The 19401-nt window shown below is 43.4% G+C and overlaps 1 protein-coding gene across 1 annotated transcript; it reads right to left on the bottom strand.

Moving 5' to 3' along the window:
- Positions 1 to 1857: 1857 nt before the first annotated feature.
- On the bottom strand, positions 1858 to 14603 carry pspc1 (paraspeckle component 1). Its single transcript, XM_084487660.1, has 10 exons — positions 14126 to 14603; positions 13453 to 13602; positions 12814 to 12965; positions 12060 to 12155; positions 11269 to 11465; positions 10866 to 10950; positions 9766 to 9853; positions 5420 to 5477; positions 3233 to 3375; positions 1858 to 2895 (listed from the first exon to the last, which is right to left on the bottom strand). The coding sequence occupies exons 1-10, from the start codon at positions 14522 to 14524 to the stop codon at positions 2638 to 2640; spliced, it is 1626 nt and encodes a 541-aa protein (XP_084343786.1). The 5' UTR covers positions 14525 to 14603; the 3' UTR covers positions 1858 to 2637.
- Positions 14604 to 19401: the final 4798 nt, after the last annotated feature.

Raw genomic sequence — 19401 nt, 5'->3', positions numbered from 1 at the left:
GTGGCGTAAATATCGACGGTGCAACCTGCAACCTGCAGCTGTCCGGGGCCCAGACGCCGTCAGGGGCCCATGGAGGAAGCCTTTTGGGGCCTCCAAAATCCCATCCTTATATTTCTTCCCCATATCAATATTGTCTTTATAAAAATCTGATCGCAACTCCCCCCCCCCCCCCCCCCCGTGCAAAAATATTTGCACCGGGGCCGTCAACCATGATGTTACGCCACTGAAGGGAGCACATATTTGAAAAGCTGTTTTACCTATTTATGTGTGTGAAGCGAGAACAGTCAGTAACATACTAACTAAACTAAACTAAACTATAACTGTAACTGGGATCATCGGCGTCTACCCGGGTTGTTTGGAAATTACAGGTGGATACACCGCATATAAACAACCATATCAGCCAGGTATTATAGTTTGTTGTTCCAAAAACGCAGGCCGACTTCAGATTCAGCGACGACAATTAATAACTTTCAAACATACGAAAATATGTAAGGGATAATGTATAGGAGGCCGGTCATTATCGGGAAATAAGGGGCTTATTTTAGATAATGACCGGCGACGTTCTATATACATTATCCCGCTTATTACACGGCTACTTGCCAAAACGTTAAAAAGTAACTTCACACGATGTGTCTTTTTACAATTACCAATCGTAGTGTTGAGCAGCAGAGAAATAGTCCGCCAAAGACGTTGACGTCTCCAATAATCGTCGTCAATAATGACGACGATTGCTATGCATAGCCTATAATGACCTCTGTCAAGGAAAGTAGATTTTTTTTCACGTCTTTCGTAACACTCCGCAAGTAGTCCGGTAACTTATCAACCCCAGTTTACTCGGTTGCTAAGCGACGTCAACGTCTTTGGCGGACTATTTCTCTGCTGATCAACACTACCAATGGTAATTGTAGAAAGACACAGCGTGTGAAGTTATTTCGTTTTGGCAAGTAACTGTGGGGATAACGCGGGATAATGTATAGAACGTCGCCGGTCATTATCCCTTACTATACATTATCCCTTACATAATTCACCACCGGATGTCGAGAAGGCCCATGCAAGTGAACGGAGCATTACACAGCATTGAGAAGAGCCGTGTAATAAACAAATTTAAACAAAGTTTTATAGTCTGTGGGTCTATAGTCTGTGAAATAAACCAGTCAAAGGAGTGAATGGGAAATATAGGAAATATAGGGAAATATAGACCTCTTCAGTTTAGATCAAGTTAAAGCCTGCACCATTTCAGGCACTATTGCACCCCCTGTTGGTAAAAATTGGTCTCACACAAGCACACAAACATACCCACACACACAGGCACACACACACACCCACACACAGGCACACACAAGCACACCCACACACACAGGCACACACAAACACACACAGGCACACAAACAGGCGCACGCTTAATAATCATATCTGAATAATCTTAATAAGATATTAATCATTGCATAACGATACATATATGATGGTAGTTTATTGAAGTAAGGCATGGTTGTCAGAATTAGATTTAAATTCAATATAACTTAAATTTTTTTGTAATAGAGGACAGCAGATTACACATGTCATCCTTTATAACATGTGTGTAATCTGTTTGTTATATTACACGTTGCTATGTGTATAACATGCGTGTAATCGGCTCAGGGTTCTGGAACATTCACGAATTTCATGTCAAACAACCCCGCTGATTGCATGTTGGTTTTACAACAAACAGGCAACATTAAAGGGCCCATATTTTACCCAGCAGGTTCGCGCACACTTTGCCATAAAACGCCATTCTGTGCAGAGGTGATCGCCATCCTGCCTTTTCGATTGCATTATTATGAAAACGTATTCTTATGAAATCCGAATAACCACGACGGCTGTGTTTGTGTGTACTTTATTTAACTTGGGGAGGTGTGGGAACAAGAGGATGCGCACTGCCAGGAACATTCAGTGAGGACATCAGAGTGATCAAAGCAGTTAGTTTCACAGTAAACAATAAGTGTGAGAGACACTACAACGCCAGAACAACTTTAAATCGACCTTATCAAGTGGGCAGACGGTGTGAGAGTTGAGTGGTGGGCCAACATGACACTTTTTTGCTATAAGAAAATAACACTTCAAGAGCAAGCTTACTTCAAAATGATGTGTATGAACTATTCGAGTTCACAGACCACCCTAGAGCAACTGTATTACAAAAGGCCTTGAATGCACATGAAATGGTTCTCCCCACACACACAAACGCGCACACTCACACCCATTAGTTCAGAAAGTTTGAGTAGGGTTTTCATTTTCACTGTGCATCTTGAGAAAGCAGTACGCATACAAACACACACCATTAACAAACTGGTTTACCTGCTCAGAAACTCCCCCGCCGTTTTTACCCTTGATCAATATTCAACCTCCGAAAACTCAAAATTGAATCTCCTAGAATGAGATGAAAGGACAATAATAAACAGGAAAGAACGTAGAAAGGAAATGAGACTTTCGGAAACCGTTAACACTGCAGACCTCAGGTTCAGAATGAGGACGCTTCTAAGTCATGATAAAAAAACAAACTATGGAATAAAAAAACAACAAAATCGGCTGACAACGCTAATCCCTTCGCGCCCGGGAAAAAAACAACAACGAAAGAACCGTTTCCAGGAAAGAAAAAGGAGCCTAGAATCGACGACGCTTGCTGTTGGGGCCCTCAAAGGTCCCCGCGACTGGGGCCCCCCTGCCAAATCCTGGGACCACTCCACCTGGAGGGCCTGCTTGCTGCTGCTGCTGCTGTTGCTGCTGCTGTTGCTGCTGCTGCTGCTGCTGCTGTTGCTGTTGTTGCTGCTGCTGCTGCTGCTGCTGCTGTTGCTGCTGCTGGGGGGACTCGACCCCTGGCCGGCCCCCTAGAGGGCCCCCTTGTGGGAAGCGCTCATTGCGCTGTAGCGCATCGCCAATCAGCAGTGGTACGACCACGCCACATTTAGCGGTACACAAAGAGTTTTTTCGTTTGATCCACGAGTGGTGTGCCACAAAGAGCAACCACGTGAAGTGGACCGGGCCGACGAGGGAAGGGGGAAAGGTGTTGCCATTAGTTACAGGTTATTTTGAATCTGTCATACGCGCAGCCCAAATTTAAAGGATGCCCTTCAGATATGTCATTGGAAGAAATTCGGGTCAAAATAATGGATGTGGTTTGTCGTATAAAAGACCCAGAAAGAAAGACAGTGAGCGAAAAATGAAACACGAGCGCAACATCCTTTTGCGCATACGTTACCATGGCTCCGTTTTCCGGCATCATGGCTGCTCCCAGATTCCCGGCTCCGTCCGGGCCTATGGCTCCGCCCCTTGCGCTCATGCCCATGCCCATCATTTGAGGGGGTACCTGGCTGCCACCGGCCCCGGCAGGATTAAAGCCATCTACACGCAAAACAACGGAGCACGGGGTTGGTCACCGTCGTCGTGGGATAAAGCGCCGACGTACGTCCCTGCTCGCGTACGGCACCGGACACAAAATAGGTCCTGTGGTTGGCGAGCGCTAGCTTAAGCATCGCTGCGCTCCAAAGGATATTCAACGTTGGCTTTCGGTGACTTGTTTGACTGTCGTAATTATTTGACAATTTCAACAGTCCAATTGATTATGATATTGAATTATGATTCAAGAAATTACGGTTAAACGGTTAAATATTTAATTGATCTCGTGTTTTTACACAAATGGACCCAAGATCCAGTACAGATTTGGCTGTACTGGATTTTCTTTGTGCCCAAAAACTAACTGGAATTGCGACCAAAAGCCAACGTTAAGCCGTAAAAAGTCGTATTCAAGACACGGTGGGAAATATTTCAGAGATACTGAATATTAAAAAGATACTTTACAGATCCTAAATAGACATAATAAAAAAATGGAGAAAGTGACGGAAGGCGCAAGGGGCGTGTTCAAGGGACGTCTTCCATATCGTTTGGCTCGCTACACCCAGGATTACACATCAGCACGGTTAAAAAGCAAAACAACTGGAACATTCCTATCGACCGCTAAGGCAAACAAAGTAGGCCCTATAGTAGGCCCTTTTTAGCCTTTTAACAAAGAAAAAAACATGGAAACACGTATTCAGGGTTAGGAATGAACCAAGTCGTTCAGATTCCCCGTTTCCAGAGACTCAAAACAAAGCTGCGATCGGATTGGACGCGCTTCGAGTGATCAGCGTCATGGGGGTCCAGTTTGAATTCCTTGAGCTTTGCGTCGATGCGTCCAGGTGGGAAAACACGGGCGGGCCGCTACGCCCGGGGTACCGTCGACGCTAGGTTGGGCTTCAGCGCTTAACGACGTAGAAGTACTTGGGAACCCGGGACGATGAAAGCTCATCATGTGTCGGCCACTTATGCCTTCAAAAAATGCAATATACATTAATAAAAAAAACTTGCATGTCTTAATGAAAGGCTGCACTCGTTCAAATTAAGTGTTGGGTGTCGTAGTGACTTTCGTTAAGAGCGCATTTTTTAACAAGTCTAACCGCCGCCCACAAAATATGAAGCGGGAACTGAACCGAAACTTCCACAGGCCACGGCTGGCCATGTAAACATTGACGTCATCCCGCGAGTTTACCGGCAGTGTACCCTGTAGCGTTCAGTAGGCTTTGTGTGAAGAAGCTAACGCCCCTTTGGGCCTTTTAAATCGCAGAGATGGAGGATGGGGGCTGAAAACAGGCGTCGCCCATAATTAAGTTAACGAGATACACCTGTGTTCAACCCCCCCCCCCCCCCCACCATTCCTCCCGTTCCGAGATTGCTTTGTTTACCATGCAAGTTCGGTCCAATGGACGTTGGTGTGCAATCCTGAGTGGGGCCAACGGACCGGTATGGAAGGCCACCGTGAACCGCCTTCCAATTCTCGTCTCATTAAATATGTCCCTGCCTGACGGAGGCCCCCCCCCAGGGCACTCACTGTACAACGCTTTCAATGTCCAACTGTGCAGACCCCCAGTTCCTCAAACGAGTGTCTTATACATGTGAAATGTCATACACTTTTAAACAATTGAAATGTTCAATTTAGGAAAATGCCCCAAGATTAGCTCGGGGGTACCCACAAACGACGGGATATAAGCTCTTGAGGTGTTTCCCAGGGGTCCAGGTATTAACATTTGCCAGCGTCATAGAATGAGAGCGTAGGGGCCAGATAATCTAGTTATGAACCCAGCCCCCCCACTACAGCAGAAAACAGGAAGAGTACACACATCGATCCCTATGGCTGATTAAATAGCTAGGCTAATTTGCAATTGCATGCAAAATCGTTGCTATACATATGCAATTCTGCCATGTTGCCTACTTGAACAAGACGGGATGTTAAAATAAGTAAATTTAAAAAATATATATAGATATATATATATATATGTATATTAAAATAACAGTGGTATTCAAGCACTTGGTTATCTAGTCTTGGTTATATCAGGAGAGACCACGCCCGTACCTCCCATATTAATGGCTCCACGGGGGCCCATCTCACCCATTCTCATTTCCTGTTCCCTCTGGAAGAAGTGAAGAAGACACTTGAGTACAGAGCCCTCCTTAACCATAGGTCCTGTGTGGATGGGTCTACAGCTAAACACTGGCAACCACTAGACCGCACTGAGGGCGATGTGGAATCGTCACGGGGAATTTGCCGGCAATTTTGATAATCTCCACCGGTCAGCCATACTAATTAGACGACGTGTAATGGGCAGGCATCTGATTTCTTTATGCTACACTGCAATAATTAACATAAGATTCATTCTAAACAATGCTTGGTTTTAAAAAAGTGACACCAAGCTGTAATTGCACTACTGTATTTGTTTTAAATAGCAATGCTCTGTAAAGTCAAGAAAAATACTAGAAAAGCTACCTGGAAACTAGGTAAGATTGGTATCCAATATGGGGAATGTCCCCTGTTGGGATATAAGAGACTTTCTAGAACCTCTTTCTAGCTCTTCTATAATCTATACCTGCCACAATTAGCTTCTAGCAGCAAAATCTACTACTTTACAGAATTGTGGACAGAGATTTGGGGTTCATAAAATACAATTATAATATGAAGATATGCCCACTAACCATAACCCTCTCTCAAGAATTGTAATGCTGTTGTAGCTAAATCAAATACGTGGAACTAAATAAAACATGCTTTGTAATTTTAACAACAGATTGGGAACAAAAGGAGTAAGGATTATACATGTAGAAAGTAACACACATATTGAGAAACATTATTGGTTGGCTGGCACACACACACACACACACACACACACACACACACACACACACACACACACACACACACACACACACACACACACACACACACACACACACACACACACACACACACACACACACACACACACACACACACACACCTGGATTAAGAAGAGAAAATGTTTACATATTTCACTCATGACAAATTCATCACCTTCATTTCACTTGTACAATTATAATCAGACTACTTGGAGTTAGCAGATAGTGAGACAAAAAAAAAGTAAAGAACATGCAGGTACCCATTACATATATTTAGAAACTACAAAAGCTTTCGCACTCAATACCAAATATATAAATCTTTAACGTAAAATTCAAATTTCAAATTTTTTTGGAATAAAACTACCAAAGTGCAAGAATTGCAGGCTTAAAAATCCAACACACACACACACACACACACACACACACACACACACACAAATAACACAATATAAACATAAAAAAGTAACGATGTGACAATTCAAACATGTAGCAAAAAAAAGATACTAACAAAATATTTTGGCCGGTTTGTTAAGACCGGTTGACATTGTCTATGTCGAGATGTTCCATCAATTAACCTGAGGTCTTAACTAACCGGCCAAATCCTTTAAGTTCACTCTATATACACACATCCACACATCAAGTTTAATCAAAATGACCCAGGGGGAAATGTTTAATGTTAAAGGAAAATGGTAAGGAAATATACCTTAATGGTATGGTAGCTTTTGTAGGGAGTTTTATAAGCAATAAGAGAGATAAACTTCTATAGCATACATATATTTAGTATATACTACACGTGAACCTCCCAAGATGACGCAATTTGATTGGTTCGCTATCTCGGGATATTGCGCAATATCCTGAGATTGAGATCTCAAACTCTGGATATTGTTTTCATTGCGTCGTCACATTAATAAAAACTAATAAATCCCAGCAAAGTGTTAGTGTTGTTTATTTGTTTATTTTTGTGTTCACGTGTAGTATATACTAAAACAATTATTCAATAATCATTATTATACTCAATAATTGTTAAATATATATAGATCGTTAAATTCTACAGCATATGTCTGGATGTGTGATCCAACTTTTGAACGAAGAGTGTGGGAGATTTTTAGCATCTCAAAGTAAAACATTTGGACCTGTTAACCTACAATCCGTAGAGTATGCACTAACACGGTGGTTATTATTAGTACACCCGTAATCAAATTACAAAGATACTCCAACAGGAGAACAGGAAATTTCTTGCAAAATACAGGTATTTATACGGTAGGCTGCGATCCAACCATATTTTTTAATTGCGCCATGACGAATATGAACTATTCTGGGAAATGCACTTCATTGGCTGATAGACCCGTGCATCCCTATTGGTCTGATCAAAGTCAGATCATCCCACCTAAAGTTGGTTATAAAAGATGGTTCACCTCATTAACAACGGACCGGCAACCATTACCTTGACAACAACCATTTAGCTTGTCAAGTTGCCGAGAGCGCTGTTCGCATATTGATTAAGGATTGTAGGTTTAATTATGTAGCCCGCCCCTATAAAGAAAAAGTTTTTTGAATATAAAAAAACGATAAAATAGAGGTATTAGCACCACATGCCTGGAGAACTTGGAAAAACACAAAACTAAGAAAAAAAATTAAAATATACCTTAACTGTATATGTATTTTTTGAAATGTTAATAACCTTTTCAGGTTCCACAAATGCATGATTTGTTCAAAATTACTGAAAATGTACACTATGGAATATTGTAGGGTGCTATGGAGGACGAGAGCATATCTGCATATGTAAATATCAACGTCAATAATAAATAATCTAAAAAAAACAAATGAAGTTATAAATATAGTGCTGGAATCCCAACCGCACAGGTTATAGTATGCCATGTCTCCTAAAATGTGTCATCATGTTTCTTATGCTGTAATTAAGTTTGTGTGGTCAGATGGGCACTCCAGCGGGACCTCGCAACACGCCAAAGGAATAGAGGAGAAAAGTTATTGCATAATCACAGGTTATACAGATCTACAACAAAATTAGCAAAAATCTACATCAAGATTATATACCGTTCCTGACATTCAAAGAATATCCATTTAGACGTTTATCCATGATTCACGTTAATTAACACAATATGTTAATTCATAATAATACAATTATAAAATGATTTCATTAAATACAATTAATATGAGCATTAACACCATAGCATTATAGTTATTCCAAATCATTATAAAGAAATGTAGTTTCTATGATATGAAGTTTGTTCAGAAACACGAAGACTGGTATAAGATAGTTAGTTAAATATATATTTTAGATAGTTTAAATACATAGTGAAATGAGTTAACAAGAGCATCCTATCATAAATTAAAAGATCAGGAGAAAGAGCTTTAACCAACACGATATTGCCTAGCGTTCATCTTACTAAGTAAGCAAAAGGTCCCTGCTTTTAAAAGCTGTGGGTAACCAACTACCAACAATACTGGGTTGAAAGACTTAACTGGCATAGTAGTAGTTAAAGAATACTCTGGATCTCAACCATGAGAACTGCAGACAAAAAGTACCTGGGTTTGAATCAACCCCAATGTATATGGTATACCTGCCTCTCAATGACATGCGTCTGTTTAACATAAAGCATGCATATATATAAATATATATATATCCTCACAATAAAATAAAATAAAAGTGCAGACATGGCTAGGTTAGATAAGAAAAAACAGTCTTAATTGAGACAGTTTCCAACCATGACAGCTGGCTGTCATGGTTGGACTTGCCCCTCAAGATATTGTATTTCCCATACAAGTACTGGAAAGGTCAAAGTCATTTATCTGGAGCGACATTTGGTTTTTCACTTCTCCAACTACTTAAGGCCATAACTACTTAAGTCATTACCAAGCATTAATACATCTGTGTTTAGTAAGATAATGGTCATTGTAATGTTTTTTTAAACCAAACACAAATATATCTATGCGTGAGTGTGTATGTGTCAAGTCAATGTCGATAAAAATGACCACAGGGAGTGCTCTATAAAAAAGAATTTGAACCCAACTCAATGAGGACTTTAAAGGGGTGATATTATGATTATTATTACTATTACCAGGTGTGAGTGGGATTAGCCATTACAAGCCGTTTGAAAATGTGGGAGTGTCCATCTAGATGTATGCTAGATAGATCATTCTACCAGCCTACCCAGGGGACTGTAGCAAATGTTGCTGATCTATCCATACATCTAGGTGCACACTCTCACTTGTGATGTCACTCAAATACAGGAAAAGGCAGATTTTCAAACGGCTTCCCTCAATATCAACCCTGGAAAAATGGCAGGTTTTTAAATATATCACAGCTCTGTGTGTGTGTGTGTGTGTGTACGTGTGTGTGTGTGTGTGTGTGTGTGTGTACGTGTGTGTGTGTGTGTGTGTACGTGTGTGTGTGTGTGTGTGTGTGTGTGTGTGTGTGTGTGTGTGTGTGTGTACATGTGTGTGTGTGTGTGTATGCTTTTTGTGTGTGTGTGTGTGTGTGTGTGTGTGTGTGTGTGTGTGTGTGTGTGTGTGCATCTACAAAGTACTCACGCCCTCCATGAAGTTCGGCTTGAACCCGTCGGCCTGCTCTCGGTGTCTCATCATCTCGTCCTCTCTCCTGCGTCTCTCCTCCTCGTGCCTTTGGACGGGGAAACAAGTCTGCTCGTTACCGCGTGACATGAAGCCAAAGCGTTTCACTGCCAGCATACCGTACGCCCCACGAGTGTCACTAAACAGCACTTTGCTTATTCGATTCGAAGAAGCATTCCATGTCGAATTCCATGTCCTCGATTGACTCGTGCGCTCATTGGATTATAACTTCAATGTTCAATGCACTTATTGTACGTCGCCTTGGACCAAAAGGCGTCTGCTCAATTAAAGGTCCCATGAAATGCCACCAGGTGTGGTGTGATTAGCCGTTACAGGCCGTTTTGGAAATCTGAAATCTGAATGAGAAAGTGAGCGTGTCCACCTAGATGTGTGCTGGATAGATCAGTCTAGCGGCCTACCCGGTGGACTGTGGCAGACGTTGCTCATCTCTCCGTCACACATCTGGGTGGACACGCACACCTGTGATGTCCGAAGGGGCAGATTTCCAAAAGGGCTTGTAGCGGCTAATCACACTCACACCTGGTGGCATGTCATGGGACCTTTAATGTAATGCAACGTTGCGATACAAAGGTCTGGGTTAAGGTAAGAGGAAAACCTCAATTTCACGACCACAACTAGTCGAGTCAACGTAGTAGCCCTCGTAGGCCTGTCTCCTTCTCGGCCAGATTCAACGGGTTAAAATTCTTCTAAAAGTCTTCTTCAGTGGTGGTGCATGTTAACGTTAGCCGTTTATTGTGCGGCGCTGCTGTCCTGGCCCAAGTCCCTCTTAAACAGAGGCTTACCCTCAATGGGACCTACATGGTGACGTTAGGGTTCAATAAAAAAAAAAATAATGACATATGTACGTATACAAACTAGAGATGCTCCGATTGGTCGGACGCCAATCATGATCGGCCGATATTGGCTGAAAATTGGCTTGATCGGAGATCCCCAAAAGCGCCGATCAAGAAAGCCGATCACTTGACGTTAATTACTTGCGCAACTATTTTTTCCATCAGCGAGCGAGACCAGTGCGATGCGGTGGGTGTGAACACACGCACCTCATCTCAATCTGCTTGCGCTTCTGCAGCTCCTGGTTCCTGAGATCTTCCAGCCTCCTCAGCTCCTCCTGCCGTCGCATCAGGTCTGGACCAGGGAGGGGGGGGGGTGAGTTATTTAGCATAACATGTGGTATTAACAGAGCTGGCACATCACAGGATGTTTTTGTTGCCGATACACTTTGTGATATATACATATATGAGAGAGATGCAGAGAGAGAGAGTCAGATGTCGAGAAAGAGAGAGAGCGAGAGCGAGAGCGAGAGAGAGAGATGCAGAGATGCAGAGAGAGAGAGAGACAGAGAGAGAATCCTGCTGAATCAACGTAAATATATCGTAACCTAGGCAAATCCAAACTTTGTTCAACCACGTCCAAAAAATAGACAGGGACAGGGTAGAGACCCACCCTGTCTCATCATCATGAGCTGGTGCTCGTGCTTGGCCGCCTCCATCTCCGTCTCCAGCTTCTCGCGGGCCTCGCCGATGTTGCGCTCCACCTGCTCGCGCTGCTGCCGCTCCATCTCGTCCAGGGCCTTCCAGCGGGACGAGTACTCGAACTCAAAGGTGCCCGGCTGGGCAAAGCGCGGGGGCTGCTCCCTCTCCCTGGTGAATGAACGAAAAAAAAAAACACACAGACGTTTGATCGAAGAGAGAACGTGTGAGAGACGCGAGGCGGCCATTGTGGAGACGGTCCTGCAGGCGACTCGGTATGAGGCGGATCCCCCCCCGCCGACTAAGGTCGCTTGGAAAGGGTTTCGACCGGGTCGCGGTTTCAGGTCTGTGATACGGAGAGAAGCCTCGATGCCCTGTCACCGCTAGCCATGGATTCAACCCTCGTGTTTTTATGTTTTTGTACATGATGTACATTTGTACATATGTACTACACGTGAACACTCCCAAAAATAAACAAGATAAGACTTTTAGCGTGACGAGATGACCGCCACGCGCGAAAACAATATCCCGAGTTTGAGATCTCAATCATGGGATATTGCCCAATATCCCGAGATAGCGAACCAATCAAATTGCGCCATCTTAGGAGGTTCACGTGTAGCATATACTAAATAAATATATATAGAGAAAGACACCACAATTCAAAACCTCTCTCTCTCTCTCTCTCTCTCTCTCAAAGTTTTAAACCATAGAATATTACCCACCGATATGACTATATATAATAATACTAATATGTTGGCCACATACTTGTGGTACAAGGGCGTCTTCTGCAGCAGCTTCTCCGCCAGGCCGTCCTCATCGTCCAGCTGCTCCGTGGGCTCCACGATGGCAGGGCGGGGGGTCCTGCCAAGACCACCACAAACTCAACGTCTCTCAATTAAGACACACACACACACACTTTGCCCTTCTTTTAGGAACAAAGTATGGCAAAAGATGACCAAAAAGCCTTGACTAGGCACTGCACTCTTATATATTATTTTTTATTATTAAGTCTTGATGACAATTTAGCGGTACACATAAAGTTATAGGTAGGGATCCACGGCTCAAACACAAGTCAATGCATCATCCATGATCCTCTGGATGACCAGGTACTCTCCACTATCATTATAGTGGGGGTAATGGGGGGAGGAAATAATCACGATTTTGCCTATTTTGAAGTTTACATTTACATTTAGGGCATTTAGCAGACACTTTTATCCAAAGCAACGGTTAATACACACCGAGTCAACCATGCAAGGCGACAGCCAGCTCGTCAGGAGCAGTTAGGGATAGGTATCTTACTCAGGGACACATCGACACTAGGAGGAGCCGGGGATCGAACCAGCAACCTTGCGGTTACAAGTCAACCTGCTCTACCTCCCGAGCTAAGCCGAGCCCTGTTTTCTCTATTTTGAAGCTCTACAGTACATTCAAGTCTCATGCACGGGGTAGTCCTTCCACCATCAGAGACACCTCCAGCATTCACACCCCCCGCCCCCCCCACCAGCAGCGGGTGTCTTACGTGGTGAGCAGTAGCGCGCCGTCCGCACACCGGTCGAGGGCTTTGCGGGCGGCCGGTTTGTTGGCAAACTCCACGAAGCCTTTCCCCGTCGGCCGGCCGCGGTTGTCCACCACCACCACGGCGCGCTCCACCGGCCCGAACTCCGAGAACGCCTGCGGGGTGAAGGGACGGACGGTTCAAGCTCATTCCGCGCGGCTGCGTTGGCGTGGCGACAAACGGGGGCTTTGCTTGTGCCCGCCTGCAACTGTGCTCAACATTCTTGTCAACGTGTTGTCAACGTGTGTCCGACCGAAAGAAATACACCCCTCCACCATCTTAAGGCCTCCCTCCAAAGCCACTCCCCCCATAACACATGACGAGCGCGCTAACTTAAGCAATAGGTCTGCCTGGCCTTCTGGAAGACTCCGGTCATGTGCAATGACCGGATGATTGGAGTGGCTTATTACAGGCCTGTGACAGCCACATACAACCAATATTTTCTGTCAGAGCATTTGATTTATTGATTCTGTCAGGATGTAAAAAAACAACGGGCATGTTAACTATCTCACAGACCTCTTTTCCAATCTAGGTTAATTTAGAATTGACCATATGCAAGAGACCACCCATATACACATGTAGTAACTTCCCCTTAACGCGTACCTCTTCCAGAAGCTCATTGGTCACCGCCGGTGACAGGTTGCGCACGGTGAGGGCGGCACCATGGGTGGCGAAGCGGATCCTTATTGGTCGGTTCTTCAGAACAATTCCGTCCAATTCTGCTTTGGCAATTTCTGCCAGTGTGCGGCTCTCCTATAAAAGGATTTCCGGAAGATACCATAAGGTGTTACCATGAAATCCGTCTGACTGGAGAAGGTACAAAACGCTAACGTAGGAAAAGAGATTGTGTGCAGTATTAAAGAGACAATGGTAAACTACAAGTGGACAGTTCAATAAAATATGAACCCAATCTTCGATACAGATGAAAATACAGTATACATATGAAACAAACAAACACAATTATGTAAATTATGAACTAGCCAACCATAGTCCCAGCATAGGACAAGCAAATTAGAACCATAGCTATAAAGACGGGAAAGTAGTAAAATGTAAAAGTAGTAGAAAGTAATAGTGATTGTATTGAATGTCTTCTGATCATACGATTGTATTGATTGTCCTCTGGTCATATTGATTTGTCTTTTTACCCATCCTCCTCCCACTAGTCCCAGTAATAAAACATGCGTGTGTGCATGCGTGTATTTAACCAGTGTGTGCATAGTTTGAAACACATCAGCCATAAATAAGAGCCAACACCGGGGCTGCATCATAAACATACCAGGCGGATGAACCCGAAGCCCCGGTCTCGGTTGATGAACACCTCGTTGGCCTCTCCGTACTTGGAGAAGAGCTTCTTGAAGTCCTCCTCAGACAGGTCCGTCGGCAGGTTCCCGACGAACAGCCGACAGCGCTGAGTGAACGTCTTCTCCCAGGGCTTCCTGAAGCTCTTGAGGTCCAGGATCATCTCCAGGGACAGGGCACTGGGGTCTGCCCCGCTTCCCTCCCCGGGTCCTGCCCCCTCGCCGGCGGCCGGCGGGGAAGGAGGAGGCGGCGTCGGGCCTTCTTTGTGAGGCGGTGCTTTCTGCTCCACCGCGGCGGGAGAGTTGGTCCCGTGTCTCCCCGCCAGCGGGGAATGGTGGCTCTGCATGTTCATTTGCTGTACATTCCGGTGAGCCATTGTTTTATGACCCCACCACTCAAAAAAGACAAGAATTGCATGCAAGGTGTTCAAACGCTCGACAATGTTGTGAGGGCGAAGGCAGAACGACACGGAAGAGGTAGCGCGTACTTCCGGTGGGAACAGGAAGTCAGAGGGAATAGATGGAGTGATTTGCATACAATGTATGTAAATATGCATGAGGCTCCTAAATTGTTATACCTGAATGATGCTTTATTTTTGTTTCGTTTTTTCTTTATCATTTGCATATTCTTGGCATATATACATATGGGTTTCATTCTCAGTTATGGCTGTAACAATAATTGAATTGTAAGTCAATGTAATTAGAGTTCACTGAGACCCTACAAGTCTACTGTAATGTTACATAATATTGTAATAGTTTGCAATTGTTATCATATTAACCCTATCAAACGTGTGTGTGTGTGTGTGTGTGTGTGTGTGTGTGTGTGTGTGTGTGTGTGTGTGTGTGTGTGTGTGTGCGTGTGCGCGTGTATGTGTGCGTGTGCGTGTGTGCGTGTATGTGTGTGTGTCTATGTGTGGAGTTTTCCCACATCGGACCAGTTGGTGGCACCCTGTCCATGTGTTTCCCGGACGTACTGTAATGTAATAATGATGACATGCCATACTGAGTTTATATAACAATACTATATCACAACATGAAGTGATAAACTCCTCGTCCTATTTCCCATGATACTGTTCATACTGTGGGTGAAGGTCCAGAGCAATGTTGATCTGTTTGTGTGGATTGCACTCTGTAGCACTTAGTAGACATTTTTGTAATTTTTGTAAATATTTTTATGATTATCAGTTGTACAAGTTGTGGACACAGCCAAAGAATGTGTTTACCAAATGGAATAAATCATAGTTAGTCAGTAGAACTTTAGTTGCTCATACACCATATGTTGTTAACATCATTTCTAAATGTTTGATTATTAATGGTTTTGTATTAGGGGTCCTAAATGTCAATCTTTAATCCTTTAGGGATAATGATAATTTAATTAAAACAATTCTTGTTTTGTTTGCCACTGGTATCAGCCAACATTGTACTTGAGTTGAGTTGTTTTTTTGTTCCTGATAATACAACAATGCAGCTATATCAACTGCATCCAATAGTGACTGTATGCGTGTGTGGGGGGGTTTTGTGTGTGCGCACGCTTGTGTGTGTGTGTGTGTGTGTGTGTGTGTGTGTGTGTGTGTGTGTGTGTGTGTGTGTGTGCGTGTGTATGTGTGCATGCGTGTGTGTGTGTGTGTGTGTGTGTGTATGTGTGTGCGTGCGTGTGTGTGTTTGTGTGGTGACCCTGGTTCATGTTTTGTTAAGGCTCAATCCCTGGAACTTTCAGCGTTCATAAAGGAACTGCTGGTCTCAGCACAGCTCTATGGGCCCGTGCACACGCATGCCCACGTGTGTGCACCAACAGGCAGTCAATAACCAAACGGGTGCCACTTAGGGAGCAGAAGAGATAGTAACGTGGACATTGAAAGATTTGGTCATTGTAGGTCAAATAATACATTGACGCAAAAAAAACGAAAAAACGACTGCAATTATATTTAGTAATGTTTGGCTATGAGAGAATAGGCTACTCCGTAATGAATCCCGAATATAAATCCCTTGATCAAACTGTTCAATACTAAGATAAAAAACACTCATATTTCAAAGAAAAATGTCTCCATCATTTTTGGAGAGAAATAGGTGAATCATTCAGATGAGGCGTATAGTACGATCACATGTTTCCGCCATGCCTCGGCCGACCGAAAGCAAGACTCCACAGCACAGATGTGGTACAAAAAACAGTTTATTTGGTTACACCTTTGTAAACATCTGAGGTAAAGGACCACTTACATCAACATGTCCTCATATAAAAGGCTTTGACCCAAGGCACTTTCTTAACACAGGGAAAAAATGCATAAAAAAGGCATGGGCCTCCTAATCACTGTGTGTCTTGTCTCTATGAGACCCACAACACAGCATTGTGTCTTTTCATTTGTTTGGTGCAAATTATTCATTTGTGGAATAAGGGGGTGTGGGGGGTATGCAACACATAATCATGGCGTCACACTTTTAAAGCACAAGGTCCCAGTTGCCAAAATTAGGACAGAAAATGTCACCTTTGCTATTCATTCTGATATATTGATATTCCAATTTTCAGTTTTTTACATGAAAAAGGTCAGGCATATATTTCTCTCTATCTCGGACAGAGTATAATTTTGGTTTGCTTTGTACTTCTAGACGTTTCCGAACTGTGCAAATGTTAATCTCTAGATACAAAACAATTTTTTTATCCCAAAAAATGATGAATAAAAAACAATAATCAAAAACGTATTTCAATAACCTTTCAGATTTGTTAGTAGAGCCCTACAAAATAAACTACGGTCTAACCAACAACTGTGATTTCAAGAGGATGCTAAATAAGTTGCACTAAGGTACGTTTTTAGTATCTCTAACCACAGACCTTTACATATCACATAACTTATCACAACTAATGTTAAAAAAATTCTCACCAAAGTGATTTGTTGTTGAAGTTAGCTATTTACCTATATTTTATATAAGCTATGCTTTAGATACTCGAACAGTCACTATTTGCTGGTCAGCAATCTTTAAAATAATATAATAAAACAGCATATAATAATGAAATCCTTTTGGCATTGCTTGGTAACTTAAATCTTCTACAAGTCAGTAGAAGTTGGCATTAGCAGAACATCATGCCAAATTTTAACGATAACAAATATTAATATTACAAATAGATATGGGTGTTTTAATGTATGACATCTGAATGCCTATTCATTTGCATATTAAACAAAAGGTGTGAAATAATTAAATGCTCAAATATCAAGAGTGAAAACATCTATATGCTTATTACTAGCCATGTGTTGAAAGCATTTTGGATTCCAAGAACAAGTTAAGATTAATAAATAGTCTTTAACCTCAGCAATAACAGCATTGCATTACACCAGTACAGAAATTATTGTTAGGCTACCGTTGATAATCCTTTTTCCTAACAAAGTGCTGTTCTCTAAGTTAAATATATATGTTTTTCTGTGCAGGAACACAATTTTTAATTGACCGGAAGGACGACAAAATTCCGATGTGCTTTGTTAGATCGACACACAAATCGCTAATCAGCTTAAGCAATCTTTTAAGGGGCTTCAATTCATGATCTATCGTAAAGCCTAAAGCCTAATTTCCTATTTTTCCACTAGTCTAGAAGCTGACTGAACCAAGCACTTATTCATGAAGACCACCATAGCAAGGCCCTGCGTAAGAAAAATAAAATGAAGATCTTTACAATGAATGAAGGCACTTCCGTATCACACTGCAAACACGGGCATCGCATCGGATATATCGTTCGTATCGGTAACTTCCTGGCTGCGTCGTAAAAAAAAGAAAAAAAAAAGGCAAACCCTTAAGTCAAACGTTTCCGATAAAAACGATGGTTTCTCGTCGCGTCCGCCCTCCACACACGTTTCACCTGTAAAGCCTTAAGAAAGTATCTCAGTATGGGACAGCTTTTTTTCACACGGCACACCCTCTCCTCTCCTTAGTTTACAACACATCCCATCTCTTCATTGACGCTGAGCTGGCTCGGTGTAAACATAGGCACAGGTACACAAACAAACATACTTCCAAGCTCTGAGAAGCAGGAGCGTGTGATCCACGTGAACCGTAAATTAGTTAGGTCCCGTCCCTCTAATCACACTCATTTCCACACTGGGACATGAGAGCTGAAGTTTATCCCCTCTTTTCCCGTCGGCCAACGTGTGGTCGACTCCCGCTCCATCCGCACATAGACTAGCAGGGGAGCATAATGGCTCGGCATTTGATCCACAACGCATCTTTTTTTCATTCATCGACAACTGAATACTAAACCGGCACGCTATATGCAAAATGTCCCCACAACCATATTTTCGCAAAAGTGTGTAAGTACAAGAAGCACACTTGGATAAGTGTAGATAATAGCACAGGTGTCATCACGTGACACCTCGAAGTGACCCGACATGGAAGGGTCCAGGGAGGGGGAGGTGGGGGGCTGCTCTATGATGTCACCCCCCCCGGCCCGACCAGACACGGAGGAACACGCGCATTGTATTGAACGTGAGTGAATCCACCGGCCCAAACCTTTTGGCTTCAAAACGGCCCAGAAAGGTGCATAGGTATGACGTCACAGAAGTAAAGTCTGTGTTATATGCTGCACTCTGCAGGCCGCGCGCTGCCAAGAATTCAAGTCTGGGTGGACGACTCCTTTCGCCACAATCCAGCATCCTCTATTGTCCTCCTCTTTACATCCTACAGACTCCCGGAAGGAACGGCCCAAAACTGGTCACCACATGGCATCGGCGCGTGTGAATGCATGCTGGATAAGGGGAAGGTGTAGAAGATTTAAACTGAACAGGGAACACATGTCCAGGAACATACAACCAGGAACACATGTCCAGGAACATACAACCAGGAACACATGTCCAGGAACATATAACCGGGAACATATAACCAGGGACACATGTCCAGGGACACACGTATGCAATGTAAACGTGTGGTGGTGTTTGCGTGTGTACATGTGTGCGTGTGTGTGTCTGTGTGTCTGTGTGTGTGTGTGTGTGTGTGTGTGTGCATGTGTGTCTCTGTGCGTGCGTGTGTGTATGTGTGTGTGTGTGTGTACAAGTGTGTGTGCGTGAGCATGTGCTTGTGTGTGTGTGTGTGTGTGTGTGTGTGCATGTGTGCGTATGTGTGCGTGTGCGTGCGTGTGTGTGTGTGTGTGTGTGTGTGTGTGTGTGTGTGTGTGTGTGCATGTGTGTCTCTGTGCGTGCGTATTTGTGTGTGTGTGTGTGTGTGTGTGTGTGTGTGTGCAAGTGTGTGCAAGTGTGTGTGCGTGAGCATGTGCTTG

This window comes from Micromesistius poutassou, assembly GCF_964030765.1.
Source record: "Micromesistius poutassou genome assembly, chromosome: 24".
NCBI classification, from domain to species: Eukaryota; Metazoa; Chordata; class Actinopteri; order Gadiformes; family Gadidae; genus Micromesistius; species Micromesistius poutassou.
This window is presented reverse-complemented; position numbering and strand designations above follow the sequence as displayed.

Coding starts and splice junctions, on each gene's coding strand:
- pspc1 (XM_084487660.1), bottom strand. CDS start 14,524: ATGGCTCACCGGAATGTACAGCAAATGAACATGCAGAGCCACCATTCC. Junction 11,466..12,059: donor AAGACGCCCTTGTACCACAA/GTATGTGGCCAA, acceptor TTCATTCACCAG/GGAGAGGGAGCAGCCCCCGC. Junction 10,951..11,268: donor GCTCATGATGATGAGACAGG/GTGGGTCTCTAC, acceptor TCCCTGGTCCAG/ACCTGATGCGACGGCAGGAG.